The sequence below is a fragment of the Pyrus communis genome, chromosome 15 (assembly GCF_041283825.1).
Source record: "Pyrus communis isolate YQ-2024b chromosome 15, ASM4128382v1, whole genome shotgun sequence".
NCBI classification, from domain to species: domain Eukaryota; kingdom Viridiplantae; phylum Streptophyta; class Magnoliopsida; order Rosales; family Rosaceae; genus Pyrus; species Pyrus communis.
Genome location: NC_142579.1, coordinates 34049907 through 34074055, shown reverse-complemented (window position 1 = coordinate 34074055; position 24149 = coordinate 34049907). Strand labels below are relative to the sequence as shown.

General features: G+C 36.7%; 4 protein-coding genes across 13 annotated transcripts; 1 reads left to right on the top strand and 3 right to left on the bottom strand.

Moving 5' to 3' along the window:
- Positions 1-569: 569 nt before the first annotated feature.
- Positions 570-4082, top strand: LOC137717525 (uncharacterized). Of its 2 annotated transcripts, none has more exons than XM_068456919.2 (9): positions 570-1176; positions 1253-1319; positions 1504-1532; positions 1645-1853; positions 2023-2141; positions 2496-2591; positions 2673-2748; positions 2940-3093; positions 3551-4082. In XM_068456919.2, the coding sequence occupies exons 1-9, from the start codon at positions 994-996 to the stop codon at positions 3707-3709; spliced, it is 1092 nt and encodes a 363-aa protein (XP_068313020.2). In that variant the 5' UTR covers positions 570-993; the 3' UTR covers positions 3710-4082. The 2 variants fall into 2 exon arrangements, with proteins under 2 accessions (XP_068313020.2, XP_068313015.2); XM_068456914.2 differs by having other exon boundaries at positions 597-1176; positions 2673-2787.
- A 156-nt stretch (positions 4083-4238) lies between these two features.
- LOC137717516 (methylenetetrahydrofolate reductase (NADH) 2) lies at positions 4239-7935 on the bottom strand. Its single transcript, XM_068456908.2, has 9 exons — positions 7278-7935; positions 6831-7148; positions 6578-6751; positions 6381-6481; positions 6171-6282; positions 5808-5888; positions 5542-5719; positions 4800-5134; positions 4239-4636 (listed from the first exon to the last, which is right to left on the bottom strand). Exons 1-9 carry the CDS (start codon positions 7680-7682, stop codon positions 4553-4555), a joined length of 1788 nt encoding a protein of 595 aa, XP_068313009.2. The 5' UTR covers positions 7683-7935; the 3' UTR covers positions 4239-4552.
- Positions 7936-10591: 2656 nt separating this feature from the next.
- Positions 10592-16702, bottom strand: ASHH3 (histone-lysine N-methyltransferase ASHH3). Of its 9 annotated transcripts, none has more exons than XM_068455874.2 (14): positions 16417-16702; positions 16223-16317; positions 15978-16107; positions 15603-15714; positions 15324-15423; positions 14679-14757; positions 14380-14551; positions 14213-14293; positions 13863-14037; positions 13395-13422; positions 13201-13291; positions 11804-11852; positions 11623-11706; positions 10592-10996 (listed from the first exon to the last, which is right to left on the bottom strand). In XM_068455874.2, exons 2-13 carry the CDS (start codon positions 16238-16240, stop codon positions 11635-11637), a joined length of 1107 nt encoding a protein of 368 aa, XP_068311975.2. In that variant the 5' UTR covers positions 16241-16317; positions 16417-16702; the 3' UTR covers positions 10592-10996; positions 11623-11634. The 9 variants fall into 9 exon arrangements, with proteins under 9 accessions (XP_068311975.2, XP_068311991.2, XP_068311998.2 ...); XM_068455890.2 differs by having other exon boundaries at positions 10592-10986; XM_068455897.2 differs by having other exon boundaries at positions 13201-13282.
- Positions 16703-18678: 1976 nt separating this feature from the next.
- Positions 18679-23201, bottom strand: LOC137731056 (guanosine nucleotide diphosphate dissociation inhibitor 2). Its single transcript, XM_068470124.2, has 13 exons — positions 22757-23201; positions 22064-22126; positions 21865-21948; positions 21635-21742; positions 21340-21512; positions 21009-21120; positions 20819-20899; positions 20669-20731; positions 20450-20551; positions 20113-20237; positions 19361-19571; positions 19199-19273; positions 18679-18994 (listed from the first exon to the last, which is right to left on the bottom strand). The coding sequence occupies exons 1-13, from the start codon at positions 22841-22843 to the stop codon at positions 18944-18946; spliced, it is 1335 nt and encodes a 444-aa protein (XP_068326225.2). The 5' UTR covers positions 22844-23201; the 3' UTR covers positions 18679-18943.
- Positions 23202-24149: the final 948 nt, after the last annotated feature.

The following is a 24149-nucleotide window of genomic DNA, read 5'->3' as shown; positions in this document are numbered from 1 at the left end:
TACTAAGCCACCAGCTCATGCTTGGGTGTTAAGCCATTGAGTCGGGTGTAAAAGGTCCCAACAAAAGTTTAAATAAAAAACTAATCAAAATCTTCACAAAAAAAAAAAAAAAAACTAATGAAATCTGATGTGACATTTATTATAGAATTTCAGTTTTTTTTATCAACATTCTGCGAATCACCAGCATCAGTATAAATGTGTATTTAATTAAAAACTAATTTTAAAGAATTCTAAAAAGTTAGGAAATTTGAGAGAATGAAGAAATTTCATAATGTATTTTAATATCTTCAAATCTCACATCATCCTCTAAGAATTTGAAAGAATTCACTTAAATTTTATATAAATTAGAAATCAATAAACTCTATCAAAATTCAAGAATTTTTAAAATCACTAAAAAATCTCTCAAAATCCCAACTAAATACACCCTTGATATTCCGGGTCATTACAAAATTTCTTTATTTAATTTTCATTCATTTAAATTATACAAATTATAATTCAAAATTTTGAAATAAAATAAATCTTAAAAGAACCAATTACATTACACCACTTGGCAGGAAGCTAGTGTAATTGAAATGGTGGTGCGGCTCGAGCATGTTATCCACGTTTGAATTTGACTAAAGGAGGTCTGCAATTCGAAACAGAAGTTGTGGTGCTTGGGCGCTTGTTTGCCTGCGCATGCATCAACTCTCCGACTCCGACTCTTTAGTCTCCACTGCCGCCGCCGGCGAGGGTAGAGAGGGTAGAGCATAGAGCAGTCTCTCTGAGTCGTTGAGGATTGGCCGCTGCGGACTACGACGGCCGAATCTGACGACGACGACGACTACTGCATACGCAGCAGCAGCACTCAAAGATGAGCATTCATTCAGCTCCCTCCCTCGGTCTATTTGATTTGATTTGATTTAATTTGCTTTGTTCCCCAATCCCCATTAATATTTATTATTGTAAATTTGTAAGAGGGTATTTAGTACTAGAAAGTGAAGGAAGCAGAAGAAGATGAAGGCGGCATTGGAATTTGTAACGTCCATGGAATTCTGGAGAATGGCGGTGCTCTGGACATTCTGTCTCCTCATCTCCTACTGGAAGCTCTTTCTTCAGCCCAATTCCAATTCTCGTCCTTCCAAATCATCGCCTTCGACTTCGCCGTCGGGATTTAGGCCTGTCTGCGTTATCACTGGTGTAAGTCCACTGCCTTGTTCATTTTCTTCTTCAATTGCATTGTCCAAGTGTTTCAGTCTCATTGATAATAACGCAGGCTACGTCTGGATTGGGTGCGGCTGCTGCCCATGCTCTCTCCGCCCGCGGTTTCTTCGTGGTTCTCGGTATTCATATTCATCTTGTTTGTTTGAATCACTCAATCATGTTGCTAGATTAGAGCCTAGCCTAGTAACTGGTCATTTATTTTGCAATAGAGAATGTATCATCCAATATATGCAGTCTGTTCATAACTTTATAAGAATGTAAGGATGCATGTTTAGCTCATTCTCCATTCCTCTCTGCGTGCAGTTGGACGTTCATCCCACTTGTTAGCAAGGGTAGGTCGTTCTAAGCTTTTGCTGCCTCCCTCCGCTTTATATAACTTTCTGCTTTCTTGGGTAGTTGTAAATTTCTTAAATCCATTTCCTGATATTGATTTGTTTGTGTCAGACGATAATGGACATCAAAACTCAGAATGAGAATGCACATCTCAAAGCTTTTGAGGTTGACGTCGCATCCTTCCACTCACTTCTCCAGTTTAAAGCCTCCCTACAGCAGTGGCTTTCTAACTCAGAGATGCACCCTTCCATCCAACTCCTCATCAACAACGCTGGGATACTCGCAACTTCATCTAGACTCACCTCTCAAGGCTATGATCAGTAATAACTTCGTTTTTCTTTCGTCTATCTTCTTCTTTAAGAATTTGTTTCCTTACAATAATTGACATTTCAATATGGCACTTGGAACTTGGAAGTGGCCCTGCATCCACTTTCCCTTCAATCGTGCATTGCTGGCTGATAATTTCGCCTTTTCTTTTTGTCATTCCAGGATGATGGCTACAAATTACTTAAGTGCATTTTCTCTGAGCAAACTATTATTACCACTTCTCAGAAACAGCCCAGTTCCTTCTCGTATAGTGAATGTCACGTCCTTCACACACCGAAGTGGTAAGAATCTTCCCAATATGTGCACTTCAACCTTTTCCATTCATATTTATTGAGTCGGGCTATGCATCCACAAAACCTTCGCTATAGCAAGATTAGTATGCTTTTGGAAAATGCAGTTTGCCCAATTCTGGAAATACAAAAAGAAATTGGAAGGAAATGAATAAGTTGCAACTTGCAAGGCAGGATACGCTGTAATAAGAGTGCTTATCCTGTTGTTTCTGAATTTTGCTAGAATTTGGATGAAAATATTTTGATAGGGAAATTTGGATGAAAAATCTTGTTGATTTGCGCTCTGTGTGTGTGTTTGATTAAAAACTTATTGGTTCTTCCCTTCCCCTTGCCCCCTCTCTTCAGTTTTGAATATACAGATTAACAAGGACACTGTATCTGGGAAGTGCTTCAGCAGACCAAAGCAATACCCATTTGCTCATGTCTACGAGTGTTCCAAATGTAAGCTATGATTTCCATATAAGATACCCCAGACAATCTTCTCTCTCTATTCTAATTTGAACAAGCCCCTTTTGTTGATAGTATTCCTCCTGCTCTTCTCCTATGAGCTTCACCGGCAACGTGGCTTGACGGATATATCACGTCAGGTCTCCGTCATGTATGTGCTGACACTTTTTCCCATTTCCTTTCCTGAAAGGTGTAAGCAGAATTCTTAATAGCAAAGATACCAATGGAGTCAATTACTGTCTCTGATTATTATCAGACGCTGAATCGGACATTTTGGGATTCATGCATTTGATACTTGGTTTTAAAACTTGATTTTAGTTATGGTTTTGTATGATTTTGAAGTGCTGTAGATCCTGGAGTTGTGGAAACTAACATCATGCGAGAGGTACCCTCATGCCTATCCAGCCTGGCTTTCATAGTTTTGAAACTTCTGGGCCTTTTGCAGTCACCTGAGATTGGAGTTAGTTCCATTCTTGACGCAGCACTCTCCCCACCAGTAAGTTTCTCCTCATTCTAAGTCCTTGCAGCTTGCTCATGTGAATATGAATGCCACCGATTGTTTGTCCTAAGGTGTCGCAAACTTTCAGTGTTTTGTGTCAAACCATCTCAAGATCTAGCCCAAAACAAATACATTTCATTTCCAATGCTCTAATACTGCTGCGATTTGTTTTTCATCTTATGCAATGAATACTAAAGTATGCGGCATATTATTTTTGGGCACTTCAAAGGATTTAGTCAATGCGCATAACTAGAAATCTGGTGGTTTGAGTGGTGACGTCCTTGATTTGAGCATTAGTTCTTCTAGCGTTTGATAGGAGCGTAATGTTTCATTTTCTGTCTTATATTGATAATTTGATATACATCCTCACTCCTGAATTGGAGTTGTTCAGTGAGAAGTAACAATTCAGAACATCAAATGGATTCTTATCTTAGCAATTCTCTGTCAATTTCAGGAAACGTCTGGAGTATATTATTTTGGGGGAAAGGGTAGGACCGTCGATTCCTCTGTGCTCTCATATAATGCCAAACTTGGGGAGGAACTTTGGGATGCATCAACTCATCTATTTTTAGAGTCACAGCTTGCTTCCAAGGAAACCTTCACTTCTGAGTAGAATTGTATATCATAATTCATAGGTAACAAGCAGTAGTACACATAAATGGATGCATCAACTACGAAGGTGTCTTGTAACCTGTTTACTTTGATGCTTATCTCACTACTTCTGGGCGATAGTCACAAGTTGGGCAGCCGTCTAAATTAGTGAGATCGAGGGCATAGATTTTTTTTCTCATAAATCTATAACATTTTGTCATTCCATGTGTATTTCATCGAATTTGGATCCTCTCCAATCCTCATTGTTCAAAGCCTATGGACTAGAAAATCAGGACTATTTAAGAGAGAGAGAGAGAGAGAGAGAGATCTAAACCCCTAGTTTGTGAGATGAGTTAGCGGAACAAGTTAATGAGAACAGCTGAATTCAATTTAAATGGTTTGAATTTCCTCGTCTTTGAGCTCCAGACAATACGATCCAGAGAGGGTCTTGTCCCATTTTTTCCTCATACCACACTGTTCATAACCATGTTTCTTTTTTAATAATGAAGAGATGATACTAGCTCAACAACGTATGAAGGAAGTGGAATATATTATACGCGACAATATAAATTTATAAAGATTAGAGAGAGAACATCAAGTACAAATCATGTAATGTGGATAACATTGCCACAAACTACATACGAGAAGCGAACCCACAAAGAACCAGATCGTATCCATTACGCCAGACACTGATCATGCATGATAAACGCGCAATTTGCACCATGAAATTGAAACAGGGGATATTCAAAAATCCCAAAGAGTTATTATTACACAACTTAATGACATCAAATTTATAATCCAACTTGCAATGAAAGCACCACTTTTAAGGGATTTAAGAAGTGGAAGAGTTGACAAAACAGCTCCTTCAGAAATCGGCAAAAACAGCAAAAACATCACCGTTGATGTAGTCATTATCTACCAAACTGACCAAATAGTAGCCGTGCTGCACCTGCAAAAGTCGAGAACAAGATGGCGTCGATATTACTATTCTCAATTCCCGTCAAAAGATCGAGAGTGGAAAGGTGTTTTTTGGGTGCAGTAAGCATACATTTGAACAATCAAATCATAAATATGTTAACAGGGAAGAAGAGACATTAATGAAAAACACAAACCTCTTCAAGCAATTTCCTAGACAAGTCACCCTCAGGGTATAAGCGGGCCCATCCTCTTGACCAGATTTCAAATGCCTCATCCTTCCAAACTATAAAACTGGCAGGATCTACGACAGTTGGTTGGATAATCTCCCTTGCTGGAAAGACACCCCATGTTACCGCATTCACAGCAGTCTGGCCAGTATTAGATACCCAGCTCCCATCTTTGTTCACGGCCATGTAAGTTAGAGATGGAAGAGCCTTGCACTTTTCAACAAGAGCATCCAACTTTTCCTTCGAACAGAAAAACTCTAGATAGGCTTTCTGATAAACATATCCTCCAGGACCACCCCACCCTGAGAAACGAGTTATATATGTTAAGAATCTAGATAATATGCAATTTTCAAGATCACGTATGAGGATGATAATCACATGTAAATATTAGTTTCAAGGAAAAGGAATGGAAACGAAAAAAAAAAATCCTCCTTCTTGTGCTGTAGTGTTGAAAAAGTAATACAATCTGATCTTCATGATAAAAAAAATGAAATCATCTATCATATTGAATTTTCTAAGTTATCAAGTTCAAGCTAGTTTACACGGCTCAAACGAGACTCAAGTGATTTCAGTGATTCCGATGAAAACTCGTTGATAAAAACCAAATTACTTGAGATAGAGCCTCACTCGCAAAAATGAGATACAAATTGAATCTTTGAATGGTTATCATAATCGCAAAATGACAAACATATTTATTCTTATCGCTTACCAACAGACGGCGAGTCAGATCTTTCCCCATTTACCGCTGGTTGGCTGTTAATGGTAAGGAAACCCTTGGTGTTAATTTTTCCTAGCAATTCGTTTATGATCCCCGTCTCTGGCTGAAGCCCATCTAGTTCGGACCAGGGGCTGCTTTTCAATTTTCCAAGGCAGAATTTCTTAAATTTCTGAGATAAAAGCAATTCCATTACGTCAGTTCATAGGTAGTTTGCTGACAATGCAAAGACAAAATACACAGTAAGATGGAAACTTCACCTCGTAGATATCTTCAATGCTCTTCAATGGGACAACCCATTCCTCAACAAGTTTCTTGTCACGTGCACGTGGCCGCATGAACTGTTGAAAAATTATGACTTAAGGTCATGTATACCCAACTCCAGTGCAAAGGAAAAATATAAAGTAAGAAAGAACATGTGGTTGTGACCAGGTGGTTGTGAAAAACTTTAATCAAATGAAATAAACTGGATTAGGAATAAAAGTAAACTTTTCTCTAAGAGAACATCATTGGAATGCTCAAGTATTTAACAAGCTCAAAATTTTGATAACCACAGAAACTGATCCGACCAAATCCATACCGAAATTATAGGCACCAATACCAAATTTGTGTGTTTGTTGTACCTGATAATCGGTCAGTGCTCCATATGAAGGGTTACCAGAATCACCCCACCGCCCATGTGGATATAGTTCCCAGCCTACGGTTCTTGATATGTAGCTCTTGGGACGATTAGCCCTACATCAATTACCACAACGATTAGATATTTTCTTAGGGGTGTGTGTGTGTGTGTGTGTGTGTGTGTGTGTGTTTGGGCTAGCAGTTGGATTGCATACCAGAAAATTGGACGAACATCTTCTTTAACACGGAAAACATTTGCAGGGCGTCTCCAAGGTAAGGGCCTTGATATTTTGGACTCTTCAATCAGACCAAGATTCTGCCAAAGTGGTACAAGTTTTAATCAAGCAACTCATATAATTTGATGTACATCTCAAGTCAATTGAGACGGAATAAGGAAGATATAGACGAAAACCTGTAATATAGCCAACGCAGATTTCTCCATGTTGAGAGTATAAAGATGCAAAGTCCTAATCCCAGAAGCCAAAATCTTCTTGCACATCTCGGTTCCAAGGTGAATTCCATACAATCTGACAGCTTCTTCGTTGTCCTTGATAGGCTCCAAGGCTGCAGTGACCTCAGCTGGTATCTACAGTGTGCCATTTTTTTGTTTGTTAAGTGGGATGATGAGGAAGATAAGAGAAGAGAGAAAAGGCAATTTCTAATACCTTGGTTTTGCAGAAGCCAGTCATGCGTATGAAACCCTTGTAGTTATTGATGGGCATAATTCCAGGAACAATGGGGCAAGTAATTCCAATTTGGCGACAGTCATTCACGAATTTGAGGAAAACATCAGTGTCGTAGAACAACTGAGTGACGATGAAATCGGCTCCAGCATCAACCTTTCTCTTCAAATAAGCGAGGTCGCTCTGATATGCTTCGGGAGAGGCGAGGCCATCGGCTGCAATGGCGTCCGGGTGAGCCTCTGGATAACCAGCAACAGTGACGCCAAAGTAGTTGCCATATTTGGCTCTGATATGGGTGACCTGCAATTGCAATTGCAAAGATTGATTTAGCGATTTGGAATTTACAATATACAATTTGCAAGCAATATATGAATGACTGAATGAATGTGTCGTCAGATCTGGAGTAAGGAAGGGAAAGTAGGAACCAACCAGGTCGAGGGCGCAGGCAAAGCCTCCTTGGATCTGAACAAACTTGTCCTGGCCATGGGGCGGGTCGCCGCGGAGAGCAAGAACGTTCTGGAGGCCGTTGGACTTGATGGTTTGGAGGGCGTGGTCGATCTTGTCGACGGGCATGTTGGTGCAGGTGAGGTGCATCATGCTCTCGACGCAGATGAGGTTCTGCATCTTGTTGGCAATTTCGAGCGTGAGATCGGCGGTGGAGCCACCGGCACCCCAGGTAATGTCGCAGAAGGCTGGGCCGTGGGCGACCATCCGATCCATCCTCTCCAAGAGATTCTCGACGCCATCCTCGGTCTTTGGGGGGAAGAACTCGAAGGAGAAGACCACCTTCTTCTCATCCACCAAAGACTCCTGGATCTTCTCGATCACCTTCATCCTTGATTCGCTTGCTGCTCGCAAGTCTGTCAGTCCGTTAGTCTGCACCGACGCACGGCACAATTGTTGTAATATATATAGATATATGTAAATAACCGGGGATTATGGAATTTAATTTCAGATTTAGATCCCGATTAGCAAATCTACGGACCGGCAATTTGCCAGAAAATGTAAAACCAACAAAGTGTGTGGTGGCAAATGGCAATTCTCCTCATGCCCCCTTTCTCTCATTATATAGTTGGAGAGACCCACCAACCCCCCTTCCCTTTTTTTTCCTTTTTTTTTACTCCATTTTCATCTCTTTCAACCAAAATTATGATTTTTATGGAATTGGATTCCATCCAGATCCATTTTGTGGGAATCCCTTAACCATTAATCTTGTATCATGCAGTAAAAAATTATTTGAATTTTTTTTATTTAAATTAAACACAAATAGTATCTGATAAAAACTGATCTCACAATGTACGATATAAGGATCCGAAGAGGATCCCTTTCCTTCCTCTAATTTTATTATATATAAACTACATATTAATAGAATTTTCTTTGTCAACTAAAATAAGACAAAATAAAATATTTAGTCTTTTATGACAACAAAAAAGTGAAAGGCAGCAACGTAATCTCACAAAACAAAGTTTTGGTGTTTTTTGTTCAAGCCTCATCTACAAATGATATTAGCATCTCTACTTTCAAAATTATAAAATAAAAATAAATAAACACGTCTCCCTCTCTCTCCACTTCCATATTCTCCCTCGCTCTCTTCCTCTCTCTTTCAATTTTAAGAACAAAAATTAAAAATTTCACACGCATTTTAAGCGTGTTCATCTTATAGTAAATTATTGATAAAACCATACGTTGGTTACATTGCTTATAGGCTTGCTCGCCGTCGAACCACCGGTGTTGCTCATAGGCTTGCTCGCTTTGGTCTTACTGTTAGTCAATTTCGTACTCGATCCTAGATTTAAACAAAGACAATGTCAAACTTCAAAACCAAAAAGAATGAGGGAGGTGATCGGGTACACATATACGTAGACTATTTCTCGTGCTATCTCCCCTGGTACAAGTATAAACCACTTGATGAACTGAATTCCCTTCCAATTTCAATTCCTATTCCTCCCATAAGATTGGGAAAACCCACCTTGCACCAACCATCACCAACCAACGACTAATTTTACAAAGTTTAAATTTGTAAAATAAATTTGCAAACATAATTACATGTTATCAATAAAAAAATAAATATTTTTTATATTATTTAATTTACAAAATTTAATCTACACATTTAGGCTCACTAGTATTACCCCAACCACAAGTCCCCTGCCCAACCATTGTCTATTGAGTGTATTTTTGCTCACCACCATTTAATATGGTGTATGTTCATCATCTTATTTATCACCGTTGGATGAATTTGAATTTTGAGACTTGTGCCTATTTCAGTTTGATGAGTTTGAATTTTGAGATTTGTCTCTATTTACTACACAAATCTTAAAATTCAAACTCATCTAACTGTAATAAATAGGATGGTGAGTAAAAATGTTTCCTTCTCTATTTGTCACATCCTTTCCCTACTCGCCTGGTGGTCCCCCCACTCTCACTTGGAATGAAGATTGGGTTCGGTTGGTGGCCAGGACCCACCACACCTACTCCCTAGCACTCCTCCACCGGCAGCCACGCGGCGTCCTCTATTTTATTTTATTTGATCTTTCCTTTTCTTTCCTGTAATTTCTTAGGTACGTTAGGAAGTAGCGAGATAAACTTCACAATAAACTAATCATAATAATTTAATTCGAATTTATTATTAGCGAGAATTTAATTTAAAATATCTCACTTAGAAATAAAGAGAAATACAACTACACTGTAGATCTAAGTAACTTTATAGAAAATAATTAAAAGCAAACTTTTCGTTATTGATTTCATGACAGTATTTCTTTTCAAGACTTTAATTTGTTATTTGAGTCATTCAATATTACGGTATGGTAATATTCATTTTTACTTAAAAGTGAGAGGTTTTATATTCGAATCTCGTGGATGGCGAATTTGATATCAAATTAGGTTGGGCATTGTGTGGTTTAGCTGAACTTCTCCTCGTAAAAATGGGAAAGAGATCCTCTTCAGATCTCTTCCACCAAGTGATCCGGGCTCTCGAAATTTGATCTAACGACTAAAATTATTACAATTTTTAAAAGAGGCCTCCGTTTTTAGCCGTTGAATCAAATTTCAAATATCCGGATCACTTGATTCGGAGATCTTGGTGAAAGCGATCCGGAGAGGATCTCTTTTCGTAAAAATGGATCGATGTACTCAAAAATTAGTTATTTTAATATGTGTTGCAGTGTGATTTTGCATCTATGTAAAAATGTTTCCTTACATGTATCAGCCAAACAGTATCCTTTTACTTTTCCAGATTGTTCAAAGGCTCAAAAGCCTTGTCGGTTATATATTATTTTTTCCTATGACTAAAAACAGCCGTTCCATTCTCAATCTTCCCCTTGCATTCTTCTAGAAAAACCGGTGTCCGTCGCTGATTATTCATGTCGCGTCACCGGATGGATCATTGGTGGCAAGTGAGGTCTAAGATCCTACACATCAGAAGTTGGCCCAACAACTTTGCTCGTCAACTAATACTTCCTTTGAAAACAACTGGGGCAGACAATTTATTGTAATGGGATTGTTGTGCTTTAAAAAGAAGACCGCTTACGTTATGCTTTAAAAATAATTAATCGTAAAATAAAGCAGTTAAGCATTTAATAAATTATATATTTTAAAATATTGTGAGCATAAAAAACGGTATAAAAATGTTTGACAAATTTTTCAGTAAAAATAATATAATCGTATACAATGACAAAATAAACCTGACCACATGGATTTAGTGAATTATCTGTGGTTCAATTCAATCAGATCCTCAACACGGCCCATGGTAAAAAAGACTTTCAACCAGTAAACAATAATCTCCTATTACAGTAAGTTTACACATTTACCATCCAGAAAGTACAAGACAAAGAAAATATGCAAAAATACATTTGATACAACAACAACATTCTCACCAACCCCGTGCTTCTTTGTGTGATGTTTCTCTTTCGTTTTTTTTTTTTTTTTAATTTCTTTTTCTCTTTAGGGAGGGACCTGGCCTGGCCTGGATTATCGCTAAAATTCCTACATTAGTGATTTGTTACAACATGCATTGCATTGCAAAGAATTGATCAACCTTTTTGCTCAATGAAACAGCAGAGTGAAGGCTAAATCAGTGTCAGCAACTCTAGTTACTGTCATACATGCTACGGTTTCCAACTACCACGAGTCGTCCTTGCTTCTGCAGAATCCTTCACCAGCAAAATAAGCACCAAACCAAAAGATATCATCAGACATTGGACTAGCAAAACTAGCACTGCCAGTATCGGAATACACAAGCAACGCAGAAAATAAATATAGGAACACAGATCTCCAGAGTCATGGGAGGAACCACAACCGCATACAGGCCTCAAGTGGCTGCGGCACCCCCAAGCTCCAGCAACTCCCTTGAAGGTTTTATATAATAAACTACTAAACTAGGTGCCATTGTTCACAAAATTCTTACCATCACACAATGTGAGATAAGTGCATGTCGCAAATTCCCCATGGAAATGGACATATCCATGCAAAATCAAAGATGCAACCAATCCTCCCCACCCCTTCTTTTCTTTCCTGGTACCCCAAAAGTGGGGAACCAAAGACATATATTATAGTCGAACAGTTCATGTGTGAGTGTGTGCCATGTGTAGCCTTGCTACTGTTACAACCCAGCGGTCACATCTGATCAAAATGAAAACCAGCCTTTCCGTATCACATATTTTGTTTTGTTCTTATATCCATGTTACTTAAAAAGTTCAAAGAGCTAGCAAACCGAGATATCATACGGATAAAACTCAAAAAAAAGGCACTGAGGATGAGGATAAAAGTTTACACTTGCCTCATGATCATATCACAATGTTACAAGTTCCCAATCTTCTTTTGACATGTCAAGGAATTCAATGCTACCATCTTCAAACATGATCTGAGCCAAAAATAAAGTCCATTTGCAATATATTAATATGACTACAATATTTACATCTAACAAAACAAAAAGATAAAATAGGTGATTTATCTAATACCGAGTGTTTTCTGGAATATTTATCAAACCGTTTGACAATCCCAAAAGACCTGAAACATTGGAGAATAAAGAAGAAATATTAAGCAGATTAAATTAAATTACATGAAACCTCAGAACCCAGAACAACAAATATTTATAAAAACGGAAACTTTTAAAAAAAATTTATATAATTTTATTTCTTTTTCAGTAGCCGAAAGTAGCAAATGGAAGAAAAAAGAGAAAGTGCAGTACAAATAAATAATAACCTTAATAGAGGAGACGGATCAATCAAAGGCTATTGTTCCACCATAAAAATTCTTTAAAATCTTTTTAGGGTTAACATCACTTGCACAAACAGAGTCATGAAGGTGTTCACATTTCAGTCAGTTTTATATTATCTATGTATTGCTCCAAAAATAAAAATAAGGTGTGTTACAATCCCAAATTTTTTCCTTTGTGCACATTACATAGGTGGCAAAACATTGACGTTTTCTCAACTTTCCACCTTTTGTTCGGTTTTGGTATCATCTTTAAACTCTCCTAAGGTAATAAAGGTTAGCCGCCTTTAGTATCAATATAGTAAAACGATTACAATGGAAAGCATGATGTATTCTATTTCAAGTGTTGCTAAGACATATGTAAAGATTATCAGTGGTATTAAAAACTTCAAGGAATTCCTACCAAGATTATTATTCAAATCATCTCTAGATATTTGCTGCTCAACATGAAAACTCAGAGTAAAAGTAAATTAGCCAGTTACTAAATTCATTCATCAACTTACATCTCATAGCAATACTTAAATATTCAAAATATATCTAATTCAAGGAAAGACTAATTTCTGATATCACAAATCATTATGTTGATTTTTGCAAGCAATAAGGTTGCAAACATGCAGCACGAAGCACGCATTACTAAGTGCTCATTGTGCAGTAACCAAATCCCCAATCTGATATGAAGATACACATTTACAGAAAAAGAAAAATAGAAAACCACAAAAGAGCCTAACAAGAACACACATCCACGTATGGAATCTCAAGAACAAGTTTATACAGAAAGATTAAAAGTGAGATTTTGAAAACATGCCCAAATTTGGACCTATAAAGAATTTCAAACTTAGACCGGGTTCTGTTTCTATCCAGCTTTCTTTTATATTAGTGGCCTTCTTGACCACTTTCCTTTACCCTTTGTTGTCCTATTGTCTTTGCTGCAAATAATAGTTTCTTTCTCAAAAAGTAAGTCTTTAGTGGAATAAAGGGCTAGTTGTCAAGATTTCCCAGATTAGACAAGAGAGAAGGTTCCAAGTTCTCACAATATTTTTTTCTTGGTACGGCACATAAAACAACTAATGCAAGTGCATAACACATTCAGAAATATGAACCACTGTCAGAATGAAAGATTCATAGATATTCCAAAATTTACCACTGATTTGGGGGGCGACTTATTCGAATCACTTCACCAATGCAATTACAAGAACGTCTACCGCTTTGGTTATGGATGGGTTCTGAATTTCCTAATAAATAAATAAGATGTATAAAAAGAGTTCCAAATGAAGTATATCACAAATTTTGAAATACTAATAAAAGACAATAACCACAGAATAGACAAAAGCTCACCAATATGTAGACTCCCATTCTGAATAACCTTTACCAAAAAAGAGTACCACAATTAGTCCATACTATCATTTCAGAATAAAAGTCCTAAGAAAACTTCCATACTTTTGAATGGTAACTAGTCACTCCGTAGACTCTATTCTAGTTTTCTATCATCCCTTTCAAAATAAGAATCTTTTTTTTTTTTTCAAAATTGTAATCCTCATTCCTCATTGACGGTTCAATCACAAGATCATGTAAACTGAATCATCCTAAGATATAGAAGGACCTATTTCAAGATAAAGTATTTAAATTCAAAAACCAAAAAGAAAGTTTTCAGAGCAGCAAATTATTAAGAATGCTTTTGTCAAGCCTCAAACCCTCGGTATCTTCATATGTTTCTTCTTTTTTCAAAAGAAACAAAAAAAATATGATTTGTTAAGCAAAATATTAGAAACTGATGGAAGCAAACAACATCAGACATATACATACATCTTTTTCAGAGATAATAGCTTTCAATTTAGGGGAGGACACAGCCACCTGGCATGCTACTAGTTTCAACGCAGCATCTGACGATATCTTTGACTTGGTAGGTTTGACACCAAGTTTTCGTCGACAACCAATCGCACCACAATGGCAATCTTGATCTGCGCCAAATTGAACAAACCTGCTAAATTTATTAGACTGGACTAGAGGAATTGAAAGTTTCATGTCCAGTAATTGTAGTTCTAGAGCAAAGGATGACCACCAGATTGATGATTGTGAAAAAAATACACTAGCTTAAGCAAAGATGCTCAATTCGTAAAAAGATTAAATTAGCGGAGTTATGCAGGTGTTCATACTGATAATCATAGGTCAGGTGCTCGCCCATTTTTATGTCACGAGTTGCGAATATACCAATTCTTGTTTCACCATCAATTATCCTTCAAAAAAGTGAACAAGCAACACATGTAAGACATATCATTTACTGCAATGACCTTGAAACCAGTAATAAGGTCCAGTAGAATACCATTTTTGCATCTCAGTATTAGGACAACAACTATGGTTTATATATCTTGACTTGTTTCCCTTGTATGTGGCATCAATAACCATATCTCGATTGATTTCACATAAGTAAAAGTTTGTTTCTCCACGGTGTTTCATATTCCACAGCCTTTGCTCACATGTTTTGTCATCAATCACTGTCCAAATAAACATCATTGATTAATAGTTTTCAAATACATTCGTGGTAAGATAATAACTTTCAAATATAACACTAGCTACACATAATGACTGTGACATCGAGAGGAGAAATGACTAAGAAGTTACCTTCTCCCACATATTCTATCACAAATTCTCCTTGCTTAATATCTTCATCCGCCACAATTCCGGAACCACATTTCTCAGTCTATAAGAAATCCCCTATTCCATTAAGTGCCTTAACAATGTCTACAATTCTGCTAAATAAATACAATACTTGAAAACAATTTAATCTATGCACAAGGCATTATAATGTAAAAGAAAAAACAACAATAAATGGCTATCAAAATAGCAATTCTTAGGGTTAAGGGTTTAGGGTAGCAATACCAGCACCCTCCATTCAGTGAAAATTATGTTACCTTAACAGTTTTATAATAGGAAACCCTCAGTAGTCTAATGGGGAGAAAATCAATAACATAAAACCATGAGATGAATAGTCATATTGCTAAACAAACTTATTTGGTGTCTTGCATCAGTTGTAGGCTAGCAAAGTAGACACCAAATAAATAGCATATGATGCAAGTTTAATAAAGGGCAACATGGGGAGATCTGAAAAGACAGTCAGCTATTTCTTACAAAAAAACATATCAGCCTTAAGTTATGCTACTTCATATGTTTAAAAACATCGATCAGAACATCAGAAAGGCAAATAACCAGCACATGATGCGAAGTTAAAACCACTGCAATTCAGATTTTCAACGTAAGACAAATTACCTTAACCAGTTTCATCTTCTTCACAGGTCTGTGCTGGAACGGTTTGTTCAGACAGGAACTTCCACATTTACAAGCTGAGGAGCAGCTAGACAGAAGCATCCTGCATATATAGCACATTTCAACCCATCTATTACAAGACTATGATGAAAGATCCGCTTTGAGAACATCAAAACAATGCACAAAAGCGCAGTACAGGATGATCACGTGCAACAACCTTTACGTGTCTATTTTATTACAGATGCATGAAACGCAACCATCATCAGCCAAGAATGTGCTTACCCACAATGGCAATCTCTACCACAAACACTAGAAGACTCTAGTGATGGGTTGCAGGAACAGAATATGCCATCATCCTCAAGTCGTCTTTTAATCCTCTTGGTGTGATATATATCTTAAATTTGTCAACGAAACTAGGAGTAGCGAGATAAGATGCGTATAAACCACTAAATAAAAACACAGATGGAGTATGTATGAGACAACCTATGCAGCAGCATGTTTGATGGGGGGTAACATAAAGAAAAACCAACAGGCATGTAAGATGATAACAGGGATTGCAGTAAACTTGCAGTAAAGTTATACAATGATTCACAGGACAAGTTCCGACTCCGACGTGGTATGATTTTGTGAATAAAAAGTTAGTAATTGAGAGGATACTGCGCTTTATAAAAGTGTAGGGCATGGGTTTCCACTTATTGAACCAATCTGGAAGTTCAAAATCAACAGGGCTTCCAATCTGCTTCAGCAACTTGTTGAAGACATTCCCAATGTGGCTTCGCTCAGAATTCTGGTAAGCGAAAATGAAAACAAAAACATAAATAAAACCCAATTCATTCATTCATTCATGCATGTGAAAGATTGGAAGTTGAAGAAAATAAAGAACGAAAAGAAGAAGCAAGAACCTTCTTCACAGCAGGCATGGCACCAAGAACCGCCACCTCGTAGTACAACTTTTGGAAATAACAACCTACACGATCGAGATCGAAATCGAGATCGACTAATGGAGTCGTTAGTAAGCATAATCCTAGACAGACAGACAGACAGAGGGACGGAGTAGGCCTGCTGAAGTAGTATTTAAAGCAAATCAACAACTTACTATTTCCTCCAAATCTCCAGGTTTATCTTCTGCAACTGCACACGAACTCAGTGACTCCAAAACTCCAAGTTGTGGGGTTCGGGTTGGGTCAGAAATTGAAGACGCAGACTCAGAGTAAGGAGTAGTAACAACTAGAGAGGGCGGAGGGCGGATGGGGTCGGAGATGGGGGAGAGCTGCTGAGATTTTGTTGGCTGCGAGCCCGCGACTGAGACGTGGTTCGGAGTCTGTTGCGCGTCTTGATTTGGGTAACACAACAGAAACGAGTTTCAAATGTCAAATGGGTACGGAAGGAAATTATCAACTGTTTTTAGGATAAGTTCAAATTTGGGAAAAAATAATTAAAAAAAAAAATTCATAATAATACTCGTCTATAGTTAATTTGAAATGCATGGTTTTTTTTTTTTTTTTTTTTTTTTTTTTTTTTTTTTTTTTTTTAATGTCCAACTCTAATCAAAATCGTTTATTCTTTTGATCGTAATCTTCTACAAATTATTTACCTAAAACAATCATCTCTAAAAAAAATTATTTAACGTGAAATCCTTTTCTTAATGTTCGGAAAATAAAATGTTATGAAAAAAATTATTTTTGTCTTCTCGTTTTTATGTTTTGCACCTCCTCTTGATCGTAGCTGTGACCACATCTAAAGTCGAGGCACGTTCGAGCACCTTTGACTTGTTCCTACCTATAGGAGGAAATCTTTAAGAGAATGAATTCTCATTTTTTTTCATTAAAAATAAGGATTAGTTGTGGGGTTCATATTATATCGAACTTTAACGATTCGAACTGCCTATTTTTCAAGTTGCATCTCATAGAGCATCCTTACAAAATATTAGTCAAATCGGAAATATTTAAGATATCTAATTGAGTTCAAATAAATTAACGAATACTTTGTTATATAAGAAACAATAAAATTTTATCTTAATAATTAAATAGATAAATAGTTTCAAATTGAATTGAATTCTTGCAATGATGATTTATGATTTTAGACTTACAAAATAGACGATTTGGATTATTGAAGTTCGATGTGGAATTCTCACACCTAATCTCCATTTTTTGAAAAATTTGAGAATCTCTTTGCATAAATGACCTGATATCTACTCTTCCTTTTGAGTAAAAGTCCATTTTTATATAGACTGGTACTTTAGAGTTATTAGTATTCTGCACTATCCTTAGAATTTGCAAACTAGTAACTACGTTGTGAACCTAATCATGCATGTGATAGAGGGTCTGAGATTCATTTGGCGTGGGCCTTCAGAAATGTGTTGAATTAAATGTGGTTACTTGGTAGTGTTCTATTTCAAATTTCTCTCTATTTGAGGGGGAAGTTTTGTTGAATATTTGGTTGATTTACATCCATTGAAAACTTTAATTTTGTCCTTATGCATGTCATGTCTATGTCATATAATCGGTGATGGCCACCATATCTCTAGTTTGGTGTCAACTAGATATCAGACTTAACGTGTGCCACTTATCTCTACATGTAACTCCTATTGAGGCTCGCCTTTGTGTCAACGAGACGAGACGACTTCATCAACTGTTTTTACATTATTTACGAGGAGTCGATATGCTATCTACTTGAGTATTTACACAGTCAAATAAAATGTTGTATTTAAAATTAGCACATGTGTGGTATGTAAAACTCAGTAGCTTCTGTATGCTGCGATCTCCTAAATCTTTTAAATTGAATTGTACTCATTATAGGGCACGTCAACCGCATCATGATCACTATAAATAAATTCACAAAACATGAGAACTATCGAGTACAAAATTCCTTAAACTCTTCTCTCCCTAAATTTGCGCCCCAACAGTAATTAATATTAGATAACCATATTTAAAAAATTAGTACACTAAAAATCTCATTCTGTACATTTCACATATATTTTTCGTCCTAAGTATAAAAATTTACAATGCAAAATAAATTTGTTAAAGTGCCAATAACAAGTTCCTTAAATAAACAAAAATAAAACTCGTCGTTATTCCACGGCTTAATTTTTTCTAGTTCTTTAGTTCTTCACTACCAATACCTATCTAATGGATCGTTTAGAGCTTAATCAAAACATTGAGATCGTATCCAAGATGGGGCGTAAAAGAATAGACAGTTGCGATCACTTAAACCAAAATGACATTAGAGCCTAGCAGCAGTTGCTCCCTGATCTATGGCTTATTTGAATTTTCTTGTAACACGTAACCTTTGAAAAATTTGATCAATTCCTCCGGTGTAAAATAAAGCTTACAGAAGGGGTAGCATATCACACACATCATTAACTTGAAATAAATAGTTCTCTGATAAATTTTAATTCTGTTTATATGCTTCCACACATACTCGCAACCTGAAAATAACATGTTTTACAGTACAGTTTGTCTTTGAAACAACGTTTGAAACTTCAAAATACATTTAGAACGACATTATATGACATATCAAGTCTACGATTTAAATCGAGTGAAAACTCATAATCTGAGGATTACCACCGCCACCGGTAAGGTAACTTAACCAGTTCGGTGTGCCACCACAGGTAGCCTTACCACTCATTCTTCTGCAGCACTAGCAGCACTTAGGTCCACACTGAGGTCAAGAACCTGCTCAAACATTCCGCGTAATTTGGTTAAACCTTAAAACGAGAGACATGATTCTTTGAAACAGTAAAAAGAATCAAAGGCAAGTTAGTCGCACTAGTTTGTGAACTTTGACTGATGAAAATGTCCATCGACTTTAAGGATGACATGAAATGGAAAACAATAGAACAAAACCGATTGGGCGATGCATAAAATTGTATTTCTTACCTTCCCCGTTATCAAGGTATACATGTTGAGCACATCCATGACAGTGGACTCAAAGTGTGTCGTGGCATCATAACTCTGTGAAACATAAGAAGCCTTTTGTCAAGTGTGCATAAATCATATTAAAGAGTGCCCAGTAGAGATCAAGGCTTGAATACAACTTACGGTTGATATAAAGCAATTGTCCAGAGTGGGTTCATTAACGGGCTCATATCTGTCATACATCTCAAAAAATATCTCATCAACAGGCCCTAAAAGGTCAAGCCCTGGCCTTAGCTCAGTCTCGGGATGATCAGTCTCTGCGTCTGTTGAGACAAATGCAATAAATTTTCCCTTTGGAGCAACATTGTGAGAGTAGGAACAACAGAAAAGATACCTGTTCAGTCAATAAAGCACCACAAGACTTAGCCTCAAGTAATAGAAAAATACAACAAAAGAGAAACATAGATAACTCGGGATGAATAACCATCCACCAACAAGCCATTTGTTTACAGCATACGCGAGTGCCCCAGAGGCCTGCTCTACATACCACTGTTTTCCCCTTTTAGTAGTAGTTTGGGGTAGAAATGGTAGTATGATTATTAATCATGCATCACACAAGTGTTACCACGAAACCCTTCCAACAGTGAGAGAATGAATAGATAACTGACTACAACGCCCACAGGATATAACATTGCATATCCAATTACACAACAGATTTAAAAAATTGTGGTTTATTTGACATTGTATGCATATAAACTATTTACCATTTCTTTCTTCCTATTAAAGAAAACCCATTTCTTTGCCATGCCATAAGACAAGCTAGTCATGGGATTGTTTTGTTCTAAAGCAACAGTTACATAGGACCTTCTCAAATAGGCAAGGGGCATCCATTGCAACATAAATACTTGTCATAAACAAAACAAAGGAGAACTCACATATCTGATCTGCGACCCAGCTGCTTCTGTGGCAGGATAACCTGCACTGAGTGAGATTCATTTGTGTTTGGAATTGGGTGGCTCATGATGGCAATAGCCCTTGCAACCTTACCAACCTTCCTAACCTGTCAATATGCAATAAAATTTCAGTAACGTATGGGGGAATAAACATTTTTCTTCACCCTTCAAGCATGATAGAGAAGAACAGAGAAGATTTTATGTCCCTTGAGGACCTATAAATAAAAACAACCATATGCATACTAGTAAGGCATAAGATGAACAGAAAACTAATATTACCATCCCAACACCTTCAAATACTTTACTCAGAAAGGTTTACCTTGTTAGGCAAGTAAGATGGATCACAGACAACTTTTTTGCACTTAGCAGTTTCCCCTTCAGATGTGACACCGACAACTTTCCCTTCCTCATTGAACTCTACCTGGCATTATGCATCAAACTCACTGTCAAGACAGGAACTAAACACATAGAATATAGAGTAGAAAAAACTAATGCAAAACAAGAGAGTGTTAAAACCAAGAAAATGTGTAAGGATTACCTTGCACTCAGGCTTATTCAACATATAAGTCCCACCATAAACTGCACTAAGTCGTGCAAATGCCTAAATGAAGCGCCACAAAAGAAAATGAATATCTTTACCAACTTTGAGATGAATTACAATAATGTAATTAAATAGAAAGAAAGATACCTGAGGAAGCTCTCCTAATCCATACAGAGGATATATGTATGGTGATCCTCCTTGAAAACGTGCAAGGGACTCCGCATAAAGCTATGACACAACCACGTTAAACTCAAGTGCATTACAAAATGAATTTAATACGTGAGAATTTAAAAACAAGACATATAACTACCATCTATGAACCCCAACCGCTATTTACCTTCATTCTCTTCACAGTATCTAGAGCAGGCTCATTCAGGTAGCGATCGTCCCTATGCAGTGCCAAAGCATGCCCAATGAAGTCAACAGTGTTGTCATCAAGACCATATTTTCTGTCAAAACATCAACCACACAAAAATATAAACAAATGTTCTCAGGTTGTTACATTATTGAAACAAGACCACCTTTCGCTTCTACACAGATTAACCATATACAACAGAAAACTGAGGCAAATCATTGGTACAAATGAGACCATCAAGAACGCAAATTACGAGTCTTCTTATAATGATTATAGAGTTCACTTGCAAAAAGGTTAATGCCCTAGCACTTACGCGATCAAATCTCTAGTTGTCACTCTTGTTAAGTCCATTCCATCATGTGTTTTGGGATCAGTTTCATTATAATCTTGAACATATATGAAGAACTTGCGTGCACGGCGCTTTTCAAACAGACCCATGAGTGGAGACTTAAGTGCCTCCATGTCAGTTGCTGGAACCTTGTGAACCTGTTGCAACAATTGAGATCCCACTCATAAGGTTTAAGATCAAATTTTTAACAGGACCGTGTGTGAGTGTCTTAGTGTGTGTAGTTACTAAATGCAGTTTTCCAATGAGTTAGCAGAACTACCTTTCCTTTATTATAGACAAAACTGCCATCCACAGCTTTGAAGTACAAATACTTGGTGACATCTGTGTGAATGAGGACACGCACTAGAGTGCCATTGGCCATCATAAACTAGACAAAGTAAAATGCAACAAATTAGGAAAACATGAAAACACATATATATATAAAAAAACTAACGAAAAAAATACTAGTGAGCCAAAAACAAGGCAAAACACAAGGACACACAAACATACCTTAGGGACCATGTCCACATTATAATCCCTACTAGATCCCAAGTGTGCTGGGGGCTTATCATCTCCCCTGAACCTCTTCCATAGCTGCAAGATAATGATAATTTAGAGATCAAAACAAATAACACAGTATAAAGTTCGAGAGACCCAACGAGTGGGCAGGAGGACTTTAACGTAGACAGGATATGTGGCAGAAGGGGACCTGGACAAGATTAAGTGATGCACACTCTCCACCATAATAATCGTTCCGATCCATGTGCAGAACCTGGTTCACAAAATACAAGTATCAACCGTGTTTCGATCCACACTCGTCACATTCAACAGATAATAAAGAAACGACAAATATACCAAACATTGATATTAAATGATTACAATCGTGCCATACACTTTGATCCATTTAAAAGCAAAGAAAGCACGTTAAGAGAGATTTGAAACAAATAGGATCCATTAACAATAAATTTGACGTGTTCGCAAGCACAATCAGGAACTCAAATACACGGAATAGTAAACTACTAGTAAGGTTTTCCTCTTTCTTTTTTTTTACTTAATTTTTCGTTATGGTCTAATAATTGATAGTAAGTTGATGTGTTGAGATAAAAAAATAGTTGATGCATTTAGATGAAATGAATCAAACATAACATCCAATTAAACAAAAAACGGCGAAATGAAAATTGAAAAGACGGCGATTGAAGCTAGATCCGTGCGATTACAACTGCGAATAGATCTCGTCGGCCCAATTGGCTAATCAATCACTCATACACATCAAATCAAATCAAATCATACAAATCAATGGTGATGAGATTGAGATTTGACATCAAAATTGAAAAAAAAAAATTAGAAAAGAAGAAATAGCAGTAGAAAGAGTAGGGGAGTTGAGAGCGGTGGAAGAAGAGACCTTGAGGCCGTCAACGGAGAGAAGACCGCTGAGGATGCATTCTTTCAGACCCGTTCCCAACACTATGACGTCATACTCTTCATCCATTTCCTCCTCCCTCGCTCGCTCGCGGCTCAGTCAATCGGTCAGTGAGTGAGTCGCTCCTCCTATCCAATCGTATGATCTCAACGCAACAGATCACAGAATTCTAGGGTTTTGGTCTCACCTCTCTCTTCTCACTTCCTCACGCAGGTCTATCTATGTCTTTTGCACTGCGCTAACTAATAGGGGTATATATACTACCACTCCTACTTTTCCTGTATTTATTTATTTTATTTTCCTTTTGACACCCGTAGTGTACAAGATGCTTTGTGTGTCAATTAGGAAAAGCTTGAAACGATTTTTTTTATTCTCTGTATTCTGGTTTGGATGCGTTTAGTGATTTATTCGAAGGAATAGAATCCTCTCCGACCCTTTTTATGAGAATCCAAATAATTAATTAATCGTGTCCGTTTATCGTATATCGTACGGTTATAAATTATTTAAAATTTAAAATTAAATATAAATATTATCTAATGAAAATTGATCACACGATGTACGATGAACGGACACGATTGATTCATTATTTAGATTCCGACAAAGAGGATATCCTTGTCCTTATTCAAAAACACTTTTAAACATGTCCAACATTTTTTAGTAAAAGTCACTTACGATTTAATGAGATTTTTCTTTATTTGAAGGTGAAATGTTTTACGTTCAATTTTCACTAAGACGAAATAAAATCATATTATTGCTAGCCTTTATAAGGTTTAACCTACTCTTTCACCTTGTAGTGTATATTATATTACTTGTTAAAAAAAAACATTTTTCTAAGAAAATTATATTTATCATAAATACTTATGAGTAAAAATGGTTTTTTATTGACAAAAAGAGAAGTGTTCTGTAAATAATCTCAAATAAGCCATTAATCTAAATTATATGAGGCATATGTGGGGCTAATGCAGTTATGCTTCTGAGCTTATATATTCGTTTATGTAACTTAGCTTAATTTAAAGATAGTGCTCATTCACTAATTTTTTACTTCTCAGCATACTTTTTTCAATTTTTTACTGTCAAATCAAATGAATTGAAGATAATTAATGAACAAAAGTTAACAAGAATGTGAAAGAAGTAAAAATGAATATGTGAATAGCACAATCCAATTTAAAATACAATTTTTTTGTGTGTAGGATATTGCTTGTATATGTACAAAAAGTTTTATATCAATAGTCATTGAAGTTTGGTTAACTTATCAGTTTGGTTCTTCACGTTTTAAATTGATTAAAGTCATTTTTTTAAAAATTTAACTTCGCATGTCACTTTAGTTTCTATTATCTAATTTGTGTTGTATATGTGTTTTTATCACACATGATTC